The sequence below is a fragment of the Eucyclogobius newberryi genome, unplaced genomic scaffold (assembly GCF_026437365.1).
Source record: "Eucyclogobius newberryi isolate DKJ021-1_F unplaced genomic scaffold, fEucNew1.0.hap1 SCAF_5, whole genome shotgun sequence".
Taxonomy (NCBI): Eukaryota; Metazoa; Chordata; class Actinopteri; order Gobiiformes; family Gobiidae; genus Eucyclogobius; species Eucyclogobius newberryi.
The window spans coordinates 30,889,174-30,903,713 of record NW_027316167.1 but is presented as its reverse complement, the minus strand read 5'-3'; the positions used below and the strand labels follow the sequence as shown (position 1 = coordinate 30,903,713).

General features: G+C 44.5%; 1 protein-coding gene across 2 annotated transcripts; it reads left to right on the top strand.

The window, feature by feature from the left end:
* The first annotated feature begins 3,857 nt into the window (after positions 1–3,857).
* Positions 3,858–13,463, top strand: lmnl3 (lamin L3). Of its 2 annotated transcripts, none has more exons than XM_072464750.1 (11): positions 3,858–4,278; positions 4,903–5,059; positions 5,657–5,782; positions 6,514–6,684; positions 7,312–7,437; positions 8,262–8,482; positions 9,560–9,788; positions 10,323–10,430; positions 10,679–10,795; positions 11,348–11,446; positions 13,385–13,463. In XM_072464750.1, the coding sequence occupies exons 1-11, from the start codon at positions 3,878–3,880 to the stop codon at positions 13,418–13,420; spliced, it is 1,791 nt and encodes a 596-aa protein (XP_072320851.1). In that variant the 5' UTR covers positions 3,858–3,877; the 3' UTR covers positions 13,421–13,463. The 2 variants fall into 2 exon arrangements, with proteins under 2 accessions (XP_072320851.1, XP_072320852.1); XM_072464751.1 differs by lacking the exon at positions 13,385–13,463 and adding an exon at positions 11,868–11,920 and having other exon boundaries at positions 3,860–4,278.
* The last annotated feature ends 1,077 nt before the right edge of the window (positions 13,464–14,540 follow it).

The window sequence follows — 14,540 nt, the reverse complement described above, 5'->3', positions numbered from 1 at the left end:
GTTTGGGGAAAATGCTATAAACTTTAAACAAAAATCTATGGAAAGAAATAATTCCAAAAATCACAAAAAAGGACTATACGTACTATATTTTAGCCATTATTTCATCATCTTTACACATTTAAATTTACTCTGGTACATTTAAATTCATTTTTAAGTCACTGCCTTCCGTTTTTATTTTTGCCAATGCCATTCATTTTATCTATTTTTTCTTTACTTTGCAAAACTGAAATTTCCTTCATTAGTTGCACTTTTTTTTTTCAGTAACTACAGTCAAAAATAACGGCACGTGACGCCAGTGACCGCGGTGAAAGCCTTTGCAGGAGTGACCCGCGGTGCTGTGGGAGTTGAGTGGGCAGTGAGAGCCCAAAAAGTCCACCGCACGCGTCTCTCCAAAATGCGCAAACGTCTCCAACTTTTCCCCCCGACGCGACCCGCCGAGGACGCATCCTGCGCCGTTAACGGACAACGGAGCGCGTCTGACAGATTTGAACGTGAAACACCGCACGCCATCGCCGCTGCCCTGCGTGTCCTGCCAGTGCCACATGATGCAGCACACCTCACTTCTTCTCCTCCTTCTCCTCCTTCTCCTCCGTCTTCTCCTCCTTCTTCTCCTTCTTACCTTGAGGCGAGAAATCAGCCTATGCGCTCCCGCGTTCACGCAGCATCAGCCCCGTGTCTTTTAGTCCAGATAACGGTCCACGGGAATGAAAAAAGAGGAGGAAAGAACTGTGGTCCACGTTATGAGGAACACTCTGTGGAATAACTACGAGTGTTTGTGTGCGTGTGTGTGGCCGAGAGAGAGAGAGAGAGAGAGAGAGAGAGAGAGAGAGAGAGAGAGAGAGAGAGAGAGAGAGAGAGAGAGAGAGAGAGAGAGAGAGAGAGAGAGAGAGAGAGACATAAATCCGTGACAGGAGTTGGCTTTCCTCCGGTGAGTGGGAGCTCCGAGCAGCGCGCACACACAAGTTGGGACCAGTGTCAAGAGCGCGTGAATCACTCACTTTTTTTCCGGTGCGCGGTCCCAAAGTAAAACCCGGATGGATGGAGGAGGAGGAAGGAGGAGGAGGAAGGAGGAGGAGGAATGAGGAGGAGGAAGAGGAAGGAGGAGGAGAAAGGAGGAGGAGGAAGAGGAAGGAGGAGGAGGAAGAGGAAGGAGGAGGAAGGAGGAAGGAAGAAGGAGGAGGAGGAGGAAGGAGGAGGAAAGAGGAGGAGGAAGGACGAGGAAGGAGGAGGAAGAAGGAGGAGGAAGGAGAAGGAGGAGGAAGGAGGAGGAGGAAGGAGGAGGAAGGACGAGGAAGGAGGAGGAAGAAGGAGGAGGAAGGAGGAAGGAGGAAGGAAGTAGAACATAGCTTGACAAAAACAACAACAACAGCAACAACAACAACAACAGCCGGAAGAGAGAGAATGAAAAAAAAAAGCACAAAAAACATACAGAAGAAAACATAAAAAACAAACCGCAAAGAACGAGCTTGAAAGTAAAGGAAAGTAAAGGAGTAAAAGTAGAAAACAAGGGAGTGGCAGCTGAAGAAGAACAGAAAATTAAAATTGAAAATAGGAATTTGAGCGTATTAAGATCTGAATAATTGTCCCATTTTGTCCATTGTTTTTTTTGTATTTGTCTATTTGTTTGTCGTCCGTTACAATGTCAGTCTAGTCCTTGATCATTGGCTACGTTTGTGTCATTCATTTGTTAGTGATGGCCTTTTTGCCTTCTGCCAAAAGTACTTTCCAAAGGTATTGTGTCCATGGCAGGAGTTTTAAGGCCCAAGTACATGGTAAATACTAAAGTTGAGTGGGATGGCAGTGTCAAAAACAGTCTGCAGCGCGTTGTGAACTTCATCTTTTGCGCAACAGAACAGTCCCAAAACATGTGACTGTGGTTTGCCTCCTCGCTGCCACAGTTTCTCCGACACAGTGTTTAAACCCAGTGGCTTCTCGTTTCTGAAACAACCATGTGGAAAGACGAATCCCGTGGTCATGGAGCAGATGTCAGTGTGTTTGAGTCAAATCATTGGCATCGAGCAGAAGAAACATTTAAAGAGAAGCAGAAACAAATCTACTCCAGATCTGAACCCCAGAGAGTGTTTGGGACGAGCTGGAGAAGGCTTTGTGCAGTGGTCACTCTCTCTGTGCAGTGGTCACTCTCTCTGTGCAGTGGTCACTCTCTCTGTGCAGTGGTCACTCTCTCTGTGCAGTGGTCACTCTCTGTGCAGTGGTCACTCTCTCTGTGCAGTGGTCACTCTCTCTGTGCAGTGGTCACTCTCTGTGCAGTGGTCACTCTCTGTGCAGTGGTCACTCTCTCTGTGCAGTGGTCACTCTCTTTGTGCAGTGGTCACTCTCTCTGTGCAGTGGTCACTCTCTCTGTGCAGTGGTCACTCTCTGTGCAGTGGTCACTCTCTGTGCAGTGGTCACTCTCTCTGTGCAGTGGTCACTCTCTCTGTGCAGTGGTCACTCTTTGTGCAGTGGTCACTCTCTCTGTGCAGTGGTCACTCTCTCTGTGCAGTGGTCACTCTCTCCATCACCAATAGATGATCTGAGTGAGGAATAATGACACACTGGATGGAAATTCATCTTTTAATATTAATGACGCTTATTAAAAAGCTAAAGATATGCAGCGTTTCTGTGGTGACTTTTCTTTTGTCCAAACTCAAGGGTGTATTAAAGGAGAATGATTTATTTTGTAGTTTTATCACAATAAACAATTTTAACCTGTCTCCTTGACTGATTCATGCATGTTGAGTAATCCCGTTTTTTTTTGTTTTTTTTTACCTACCCCCTAGCCCCACCCACATCCATGTACTTAGTTACAATTACTTGGGGAAAAAATACGACCGAGTGAGCCACATTTCAAAAATAAAAACATGATTAAATGAAAATGTGTGTGTGAAATGTCATTAATGAGGAGTATTTTGGTTTACAATGCACACAATGAAAAATAAGGATCTATTTTTGTTATAATTCAAAAATAGACTGGAAAAAAGGCATAATTTGTCTCCTTTTAGATTAGATTTTGCTGAAGTTATAGCAAAGGAAAACCAGAGAAGAGGCTCATGGATGTGCAGGTTCTTGACATGAGAAAGAGGGTGTGATGGAGATATGTCGCCATCTGCTGGTCGTATTGTAGACTGGGAGCAATTCAAAATAAACACTTTCTATTTTAGATTAAAAAAAACAAGATGGTTACAGTGCCAATTTAGGGAATTAAATGCCATACGTCATAATCCCACTCTTTCATGATTTAATAGAGGCCTAGAATACATAGTCTAATTGTGTTTGGAATCTACGTGTTCGTGTCGAGTGGGATTTATAATGCATAGACCATAATATTTGCCTGAGATATAAAGACTTAAACTATCCAAATACTTCAACTCCATCTCAGGCGGATGACATCAGCTGGGCAGTCATCTGAATCAGCTGATTCACACCTCTCTCCATCAAGTCACACAGATTGCAACAGAACCAGAGAGACTTTCCCCTTCAAAGTAAAGTCCAAACACAGATGAAGTACATACGATATAAAACAGAGCAATTATAGGGTGAACAATGACACGTGGTTTGCAGTATCGACTCACAGGAACAATGACTGACTCTGTGGCTGAGGACGTGTCTCTTTGGGAACGTGCTTTTCCATGTGAACTTCCCACAGAGTCTGAAGCGCGGACTGTGATGTGTAGAGACCAACCGGATGTCCGCGCGTCTCGTGCGTGTGCGTCAGCTGACTTGAGGCCAGTGCCGCCGCTGCGCAACTCGTCAGAAGTGATTAGTTTCAGCTGCTGTGCTTCGTTTCGGGCTAAACTCTGCAGAATCAGGTGAATCCGTGCGGGACACTGCGCGTTCCTCCGTCCAAACTCCATCTGATAGTCCTGCCCGTGCGCTGCTCATGGCCTCCGCCACCTCCACGCCCCTGACCACCGGGACCCGCGGCGGCCGCAGCACCCGCTCCTCCGCCGCCGCGCGCGTCACGACCCCCGCCTCCGCCAGCAGCACGAGCCCCACGCGCCTGTCCCGGCTCCAGGAGAAGGACGCGCTCCGCAGCCTCAATGACCGCCTCGCCAATTACATCCAGCGGGTTCAGGACCTGGAGTCGGAGCGGTCCACGCTGCTCGTCCGCCTGGAGGAGACCGACGAGTCCAAGAGCCGGGAGATGGGCAACGTGCGCCGCCTGTACGAGGAGGAGCTGGCCGACGTGAGGAAGACCCTGGACGGCGTGGCCAACGAGAGGGCCCGGCTGCAGATCGATCTGGGGAACGTCTCGGATGAGTACAAGAAGCTGCACGCCAGGTCAGTGGAGATGGAAAGTGACCGGTTAAAGTCAGTGAATAAAGGCACAATAAAGTCCCTCTTCTGCTTGTCCCGCACAGACATTTAGGCCCCTGTCCCACTTGTTAATTACTAATGTTAACTGAGTTCTACATAGAAAACATCAGAAATATGATTTCCCACAAATAAATTTGGACTTTCTTTGATGGATTGGCTTTCAGGGTGGTTTATGTTTGCACCTATTGTTGTTCCAGTCTCTTTCTGTGTGTTACATTAACTAAAAACTGGAATCATCTTGTGTTTTTGCAGTTCTTAAAGCACAGTCCAAGCTCCATTTTCCGCCCCAGTCAGCAACTTGTCCCCCCCCCCTACAATTTGAGGTGGTCACACTCACCCATCCCTTAAAGATCATGAACCAGGATCTTGATCAGAACTGAGTATGGAGGAAGCTCAAGAGTTTAGTTTCATATTTTATCCCTTGCACTTTTAAATAATTGAACAGTCCCAGTCCCCAATCGACAACCTACACAAACACGTTGGCCATGTTCTTATCTGTGTCCCGTTACAAGGCCGAATGCCGAGTTGGCATAAATGGGAAATGGAAACGTGGGATCACAGAAGCGGCATGATAACGTTTGTCCTCAGGCACCAGAAGAACGAGGGCGAGCTGACCGGGGCCCTGTCCCAGTGGAGGAAGGCGGAGGCGGCCCTCAACTCCAGAGAAGCAGAAGTGTCAAAGCTGCTGTCGGCCAAACACCGGCTGGAGGAGCAGGCGGCCGATCTACAGGAGCACCTCCGAAATGTAGGGACAGACTTCAACTTCCTCTTTGCGTGCCATTGTTTGAACACAAATGTAAAGCGTTGGTCATCGCCATGTGGGGCAGTTACAAGGATGAGCTCGGTCCGATAGAATCCCATTTTTACACCCACACATTTATTTCTTATGATTTCAGGGAGGAAATCATCCAGGAAACAAGTGGAGAATCCATATTTTCTCGATTAGAATAGTGTGTGATAAATATAATTGCCCTGTTTTCTGTCCGTTCGTGTCGAGCACATGGACCGCAGTCGATGGTCAAGCGTTTGCGCCATGATGCAAACGGTCAAACTTTGGTGTTCAGATGCTTTTTTTCAAGCACCATAAGATTTATTTATCATTTATGAAGCAATCTATAAAGTTATGGCTGATTAGCTGGGTAATATTATAAGGTACTAAAAATGGGTACGTGTTTAGATGCTTGACCCGCTCTAGGATCAACCACAGCACTTGAGGTCAGCAGCACATTGTTTTCGAGGTTTCCGATTGATGATTAGTGTTGCAGTTCTTCTGTGGTGTTTTGCCATTTGAAGGAAGCATCAAATAAAACAAATTAAATGATAAATCCTGTGTTTTGCCCAGGTAGAGGGGGAGCTGTCAAATACCAAGAACCTTCTGAACTCTGAGATGGTGCAGCGCATCGATCTGGAGAACCAGCTCCAAACGGCCAAAGAGCAGCTGGCCTTCCAGAAGAACCTCAGCGAACAGGTCAGCGCCAACTTCTCTATAGGAGTCGATGCAGTGTTCCTTCTGTCTTCAAAGTGTCTCCTACTCTGAGATGGGTCTTTGAAGGCCGTATTATGTTGAAATTTATGCCATGAACTGCCTGGATACAGATACAAATTTATGCTAAAACTAGTATTGAAACAAGAAATTCCTTTTGAACAAATGTCTTGTACTGAAGATGATGCTTAAGAGGGACCAAGTTGGACCTTTTTTCATTTTGGAATCGTCTGACTAAAGAAACTGAAACCATCCATACGGCGTATGTGCAATACTGACTTAATCCTGTGCAATACTGACTTAATCCTGTGCAATACTGACTTAATCCTGTGCAATACTGACTTAATCCTGTGCAATACTGACTTAATCCTGTGCAATACTGACTTAATCCTGTGCAATACTGACTTAATCCTGTGCAATACATGTGCAATATTGACTTAATCCTGTGCAATACTGACTATCATGTCTAATATATACAACTGCTGTAAATTAACTTTTTGCCACTATTGTACCTTTTTTATTTTTTTTTATTCCTTATTAAGAATATAAGGTTTTGTTTAAGAGCTTTTCTGTAAAGTTTTTTTTTTTTTTTTTTTAAGCTTTCTATAATCTGTTACTTCTGTCCCTACTTGCGTTGCAACACTAAAATTTCCCCATTGTGTGTACTAATAAAGGCTTATCTTATTTTATGAGGGATTAATCTCTTGTATTTGTAGGAGACGCTGGAAATCCGCACTCGCAGTGAGAGCCGACTTCTGGAGGTGGAGACGACGCGGCGCAGAGAGTTCGAGTCTAAACTGGCCGACGCGATGCAGCAGCTCCGGCAGGACCATGAGACCCAGGTCCTGCAGTACAGGGACGAGCTGGACAAGACATTCACCTGCAAGGTACAGCAGCACGGGTCATTGGAGTCTGAATTTAAGGCGCTTTGATGGTACAAGTCGCCAAATTGTTGCCCCGAAATTGTTGTATTCCTCCAAAGTCTGAACTCTGCTCCACGTGTTTTTATTAAAGACCCAATTTGATGATTTGATGTAATTCTTGGATCTGATTAACAGCAGGATCCCAGTAAAAAATGTATTATTTAAGCAACATTTCTGTACAAAAAAAGTGTACATAAAAGGGGAGAAAAACAATACTCACACACAAAGGGAGGAGTTGGAACGTAAAGAAATGTATATGAAGTCCTGCACCTCAAATTACATTTGTCTTAAGAGTTGTCGTAAGATATGGCCACTAAAGCTAGTATCTGAAGGAGAGTTCATGTAAATGATCTTTAACGGTCTCGAAATGGTGTGACCACAACAACATGGTCAAATGACATTATGTACGATTATGATTTTAATATAAAGGGTAAAAGAGTTCTCTGGAAAAGAACCGGAACATCAATGTTGTCTCTAGCTAAAAGGATATTTTCTGTCTTTCACACGCTCTTTTCCAAATGTCATGTATTAGTCATTCGTTCCAGTTTTAGACAAAGTTAATCGTGTTTTGTTGTATTGTGTGACGTCCAGTTGCAGAACGCGCAGCAGACGGCGTTGGACAAAACCAACAGCGTCTCTGCCACGAAAGACGAACTGGAAAACACCAAACTACGAATGGAGACGCTCAGCTCTCAGCTCCACCTCTACCAGAAGGAGGTAAAGTCTGAGTCCTCCTGTGGGACAGCAACGCGTGTTTGGTCTGGTCCTTTTACTGTCGACGCCCCGCAGCGTTTGACGTGATGGACTTGACTCTCAAATCCTGTGACTGAGCGGTTCCACCCGTCCAGAGCCTCCACATCCAACACCCGGAAGCACAAATGTATCTAGGCCAAATCCTGACGGAGGAAAGGAAACAAACTGAAATAAAGGTTTTGTTTGGAAGGTGCACTGTGGCTTTTCCTGTGTTTGTCTCTGTGGAGATGTTCACTGCGTTACCTGGAATGTTCCACAGTATGGCATTCAACTAACTTGTCTATATCCATGGAGACGGCACATTTGTTAATTTATTGTACGTGGTCCCTTTTTAAAGTAGAATGGAATCGAATTGAATACATTCAATAAAAATAAGGTCTGAGGCAAATCCACTCAATGAATGTTCTAAATGTTTTGTATTTTTTAATTTGAACTAAATGTAAATTCAAAATGTGTTTAATGCCACTAGAAACATGAGCTTTATTAAATCTATAACCGTTTATTCTCTGTACAAGACATGTAGCATCAATGACTCACTATTCTATAAAAAACATATATTTACATTTTACTTGTATTAGAGTGGTTTTAATGGTGAGTAAAATAATATTATTGGGGCTCACGATCATGAGAAGTCCTGATACAATATGAGATCAAATTTGTAACTGAACCTGGACTATAACGGCACCAAATACAGTCTAAACCAGGATTAAACTGAACTCGAACCAGGACCAGGTGTGAATCCGGCAGCTGCGGTCCCTCCTGAACCATCAGTGTCGTTTTTGTTGTAGAAAATGTCCCTGGAGAGCCGGGCACAGGAGCTGGAGCGCACCCTGGACAAAGAGCGTGAGCTGTGGCAGGAGCGGCTCAGTGCAAAGGACCAGGAGATGATGGGCCTGAGGAGTCAGATGTACGCTCAGCTGGAGGACTACGAGAAGCTGCTGGACACCAAGCTGGCACTGGACATGGAGATCAACGCCTACAGGAAGATGCTGGAGGTGGAGGAGCAGAGGTGGGGCTGAAGGCACATTTCACACTTCATATTTGGTCACTGAAATAGAAGTGAATCAACCATTTTACATTTTATTCGGACAAACTCAATATTGCTCAGCGTAGTAAAATAAATGGGGCAGTGACTGCGTTTAAATTTGCAATACATGTTTTATAAGAAGGATTCTGTGTTTCGAGTGCACATTATGAACAATTCCAGGAGGATTCACATTTGAGAGAAGGCTGGAATAGGAATTGGGGAAACTAATCCAAGTAATCTCATGCATTTTACAACTACAGGTACAAAATTTTTCCCTAGAGATCCCGGTTTTCTTAATTGCAGTCTTTGCGATTTGATCGTGCAAACTCAAAATTGTGAAGTAGATCTGTGCGGTACAATATGCATATGATCTCAATCCCGTGACTATAAGCTTTTTAAAACATATAATAGTGTGAATATGATTAGTAATAATGATACAAATAATTATATATTTTGCTATTCGTTTAATTTTGCACCTTAACACTAAGGAAAGTTCCTAGTTTGAATCGTTTTTTACAGCTGACTATTGCAATAAACCTTTTTCTGGTTCAAAATTATATCGGTTCAGTTTTAGTTGATGCTTGAAGGTTAAACAGATTCTTCAGAATACATGAATCATAATGTTGGGTTTAAGAGTCATTAATGTTTAAGCCTCGTTTACTTCTTTTGTAAAGCCGTTTTGAGCATCTGTAAAAGTCTTGGACTAAAGTGCAAATGTGTTTAATGTGGAAGCTGTGAAAATGGTTTCCTCTATAATCCCCCTTGCTTTTGTGTCCGTGAGCGGGCGCGTTACCGTGAGCGGGCGCGTTACCGTGAGCGGGCGCGTTACCGTGAGCGGGCGCGTTACCGTGAGCGGGCGCGTTACCGTGAGCGGGCGCGTTACCGTGAGCGGGCGCGTTACCGTGAGCGGGCGCGTTACCGTGAGCGGGCGCGTTACCGTGAGCGGGCGCGTTACCGTGAGCGGGCGCGTTACCGTGAGCGGGCGCGTTACCGTGAGCGGGCGCGTTACCGTGAGCGGGCGCGTTACCGTGGAGTGACTTCTGAGCGTTTCCCCCTCAGACTAAAGTTGTCCCCGAGCCCGTCCCAGCGCACCACCGTGTCACGGGCCCACGAGGAGAGGCAGCGACTCAAGGGGCGCAAGAGGAAGCACGAGGGTCCCACCGGCAGCTCCCCGGCCTCTAAAATGTCCAGCTGCACGTCCAGCTGCACGTCCGAGGGGGGACCAGTGAAGGTGTGTGAGGTGGACGAGCAGGGAAGGTTCATACGGCTCCGGAACGACTCGGACAGTGTAAGTACAACATTATGACAAAGACGAAGCAAATACACATGGAACTGATGATGATGATGAGGTTTAAAGCCTGAACTCTGCTCCAAACCACTTGCTTTTAGTGACCAAGGATTGGCCGTAAATGATCGACTAAAAAGAGAGTACTAATGAGTATATCATTTATGGCTAGAATTGATTGAATCTTGATTAGTTGCACAGCCTTTTTATTTAAAAAAAGTGAAACAATCAAAGCCATTTTTGCTCCTGAAGTGACATGGATCAAACGGCCAAATTTTGTGTGCGATTATTGTGAGAAAAATCAAACGGTGAAATCTTTAATTGTCTTTCATTCCCGTGGTTTAACATGTTTCTGTTCCTCAGTCTGTTTGTGACCGGCTTTACAAAATGTAACTTTCTGAGAGATAAAATAAAGTTAAACCTGAAACTGCCAGATAAAAATGGTACATTGTGACATTTCTATTCTGAAGTTGTCATTTTGCAAGTTTGTCTATATCTATATCTATCTCATTACATTATCATTTACCCTCTGTTCAGGAGCAGTGTCTGGACGGCTGGGTGGTGCGGAGGCTTTATTCAGATTCGGGCGAGATCTCCTTCAACATCCCGTCTCCGTGTGTCCTGGCCGGAGGGCAGACTCTCACGGTAAAACCCACATCCCGAGATAAGCATTTGTACTGGCAAGAGATAAAACATAATCTCTTCCAAGCCTCGGCGCTTTGTCGACGGGACAGCGAGTGGAAAAGGACTTTGGCTGTCCTCTTTTGGCTCCATGATTTTCTCAAACTAGTTTATTTTTAATAGAACGATGCTCAAACCTTGTTCTCATCTGTGGGTGGGGCGAACACCACACCAGTGTTTGTGTTTACAGCAGCTTCATGTGTTTGTGTCAGATCTGGGCGGCTGGGTCTGAGGACGAGGCCGACTCCAATGACCTGATCCTGGAGCGCCACAGAACCTGGGGCCCCGCCACCGACGTCAGAATCATCCTCCTCAACCCAAACTACAAAGTGAGAAATGCGCAAACACTGGACGATATTGTGTCTAAATGTGGGAGTGTTTGGGATTCTTTATTCAAACACTTGTCTCCAGGGAGACGGAAACTCTGCCCTCAGGCCTCCTGCTGAATTAACCTAAATCATCAGGCAGTATTTTATTAATACTTTGTAAAAAATATACCAAATGTAAGAACTGGTTGGTATGATGCGGCACATTAATTTGACCAGAATTACCAAAAAGCAAAGTGGATTGGCTGCAGCGTTGTAGTTTGTGGAAGTCAAAAGGACAAACACAGCGACGGACGGATGAACTTTGGCCTATTTTAGAGTGGACTGTATTTTTTTTTTAAAAGGTGCAAATAGAAACGCTTTGTGTATTTGAGGATGAGGAAGAAGTCTGATTTTTCTCTGATTGGATTAAGTTTCATTTCTCAGCTTGTTCCTGTTGTTGTGCCCAATCAGATTCAAATGTTTGTCATGATGATCTACCTTGACTGCTTTGAACGTTTGCTTCCATCTCTTGAACAAATGCAGTTGACCTTGACCTTTCCCCTCTGTCTGCAGGAGATGGCTGAGCGGAGGATGAGAATGCAGACCACAAATGACCCCGATATGGATTTTGAGGAGTTTGTGGCTCACAGTGAAATGCAGTTCAGGAGACCGGTAAACAGTCTATAATAAACCTCCACTGTACGACGCACAATCAGAGGAAATGTATTGTTTAACTTCATTCCAAACATTTAATTTCCTGTGTAATATTGTTGCACATAATTTAGTTGCAGACTGTTACAATGACTTATGCATCTAATGTTTTGAAATGGCGGGTGGACGTTCTTAATCTATTATACCCCTGATAAAATGTCCAAAAAACACCATTATAACTTACATCTGGCATGGTTTTGGTTCTCGGCGTGTAAAACGTCTTGTGTCGGAACACTTTTTACAAACGCTAATTTTGGCAAACCAAGATGCTACATCTTGGTTTAAAATCAGGCGAACAGAATATTTTGAAGTTTGTGGTGTTTGTGTTGTGGAAGCAGTTGCCAGGTAATGAAGATAATTGTATTTCTTGCAAACGCTGAAGCCAAAGAAAAAGAAGAAGAAATGTTGCTCTGTGTCTTGAGCGGTTTGTTGTAGGTATGTGGAGCCTGCAGAGTGTGTGTGGCGTGTTCTGTGCATGTGTGGCGTGTTCTGTGCATGTGTGGCGTGTTCTGTGCATGTGTGGCGTGTTCTGTGCATGTGTGGCGTGTTCTGTGCATGCGTGTGCAGTGCATGCGTGGCGTGTTCTGTGCATGCGTGTGCTGTGCATGCGTGTGCTGTGCATGCGTGACGTGTTCTGTGCATGCGTGTGCTGTGCATGCGTGACGTGTTCTGTGCATGCGTGGCGTGTGCTGTGCATGTGTGGCGTGTTCTGTGCATGTGTGGCGTGTTCTGTGCATGTGTGGCGTGTTCTGTGCATGTGTGGCGTGTTCTGTGCATGTGTGGCGTGTTCTGTGCATGTGTGGCGTGTTCTGTGCATGTGTGGCGTGTTCTGTGCATGTGTGGCGTGTTCTGTGCATGCGTGTGCTGTGCATGCGTGGCGTGTTCTGTGCATGCGTGTGCTGTGCATGCGTGGCGTGTTCTGTGCATGCGTGTGCTGTGCATGCGTGACGTGTTCTGTGCATGCGTGGCGTGTGCTGTGCATGCGTGTGCTGTGCATGCGTGACGTGTTCTGTGCATGCGTGGCGTGTGCTGCGCATGCGTGGCGTGTGCTGCGCATGCGTGGCGTGTGCTGCGCATGCGTGGCGTGTGCTGCGCATGCGTGGCGTGTGCTGCGCATGCGTGGCGTGTGCAGCGCATGCGTGGCGTGTGCAGCGGGTGCAGCGTGTGCCGCGCATGCGTGGCGTGTGCCGCGCATGCGTGGCGTGTGCCGCGCATGCGTGGCGTGTGCCGCGCATGCGTGGCGTGTGCCGCGCATGCATGAAACGCGTGCGGTGCATGTGTGTGAGCTGCTGCTGGCATTAGTTTGTGTTTGTCACGCGTGTGCTTGGTCACGCTTTATAATCGGAGTGCAATATGTTACTTCTGTGGTGGAGGGTCCAGAACAAAGTCTCCTCCTGGAGACGAGCAGGTGTTGGACCTCAACAGAAAAGTTACATAATGCACTTTTTAAAATGTTATTTTCAGGTTGGAAAATAACTGCTTTTTCATTTAATGTTGTAACGGCTTTACTAACGGCACTTAATCTTTTACTAAAGTAGATTCAGTCATTTTGTAAATTTAGTTCTTGACACAAGGATATATTGAAACATGTAATAATATTGCAACTGTTAATACATAGTGTTCTCTAAAAAAAAATTGGCACTCGATCTATTTCATTACTAGAGGTTTAAGTATTTCGCACATGAAAGAGTAACATTTACCACATGTGCTGAAATATCACTTTAAATACCCTTTTGGAAGATTTCTTTGAATGTTGGTCTTTTTGCAGTCATTTTACTACAGACCATAATACCAGATATATTCTAATTTTGTATAAAGCTCCAAAGCATTTGCTATATTCATTTTTCAAACATCTCCAGCACAGGCACCAGTGGTTTTATTTGGTTTTCTTGTTTGCAGGACGACTGTAAAGATGCCAGCTGCGCAGTCATGTGACCATGTGACCATGTGATCAGACGGACCTCTGCTACTGTTGCCAAAGAATTGCTTTGCAAGTAATATATATTGCAAAGAGTTTTAATTTATTATGAATAAAGTTCTAAACAAAATGGATTTATTGAGCAATCATTTCAAACAAGTTAACAATATGGAAAAGTCTGGTTTGTTTTGTGAAATTGGCTGAATGTTATTTCCAGATTCTAGTCTTCACCTAAAGTATGTGCAAAATGGAATATCTCAAGGAAATCAATTTTACAGTCCAGTGGTTTGTGGAAAACGTGAAGATTAAAGGAAGTGGAGCTCGAGTTCAAAGGAGGAATTCCTGTCATGAAAAATTAGGACTGTTTCTATAGCGATTAACAATTTAAAACGTATTTTTATTTGTTACAATTATTGTATGCAACATTTTGAGGACTCTTTCCCATTCAAAAGCATGAACAGGAAGATTACACGTCCAAAACCCACCTCTGACCTTAAAGTGACTTTTAATTTTCCGATTGTCTGTTCTTGAGTCAAATAAGAGATTGTTCCTCCTTAACAGTAGATAATTGGTAGGTAATGGTCACTAAATTACTGAATTAATATCTGCTTCTTAACCAGAAGGTAAAATGTTCATTGCACCAAAATTGTCAAACTGAAACTATTTTTAGAGCAGCAGACTTTAGTGTGATTTGGTGACATGAATCTAACTTGTCTCACACTTCAATGACAGAGCGGTGAGTGAAGAATCCACAGCACGAGGCCGTGAACTCTGAACTCTGGATGTTTCAATGTGACTCAGGCAAAGTTACTTTTCAGACTTGAATCTTCCCAGTGTCATGAGGAGACGGTCACATGGGGGAAATGTGTCTGAAATGAGCTCAAGGGCAGAACATGAGTCTCTTCAGCTGTAGACACACATAAAATCAAAGTTATCATGGTTTTCTATTTTAGGCTTCAAACTGCACAGCATTGGTGAGAAACTAGAAAACTCTGCTCGTGAGTGACTGCTTTTTGTTTAATAAATTATTAAATTAGGATTAAAACCCTTGTTTGCGGTATTCCAAAAACTGTTTTTAAGATATTACATCTCAAAGACCCATTTTAATGTTTGCGTTCTGTAAATACATTTTCAAGA

Excerpts from the sequence above, each read along its gene's own strand:
- lmnl3 (XM_072464751.1), top strand. The coding sequence starts at position 3,878 with ATGGCCTCCGCCACCTCCACGCCCCTGACCACCGGGACCCGCGGCGGC. Across the intron at positions 4,279-4,902 it reads TACAAGAAGCTGCACGCCAG|GCACCAGAAGAACGAGGGCG; the intron begins GTCAGTGGAGAT and ends GTTTGTCCTCAG. Across the intron at positions 10,431-10,678 it reads CCGGAGGGCAGACTCTCACG|ATCTGGGCGGCTGGGTCTGA; the intron begins GTAAAACCCACA and ends TGTTTGTGTCAG.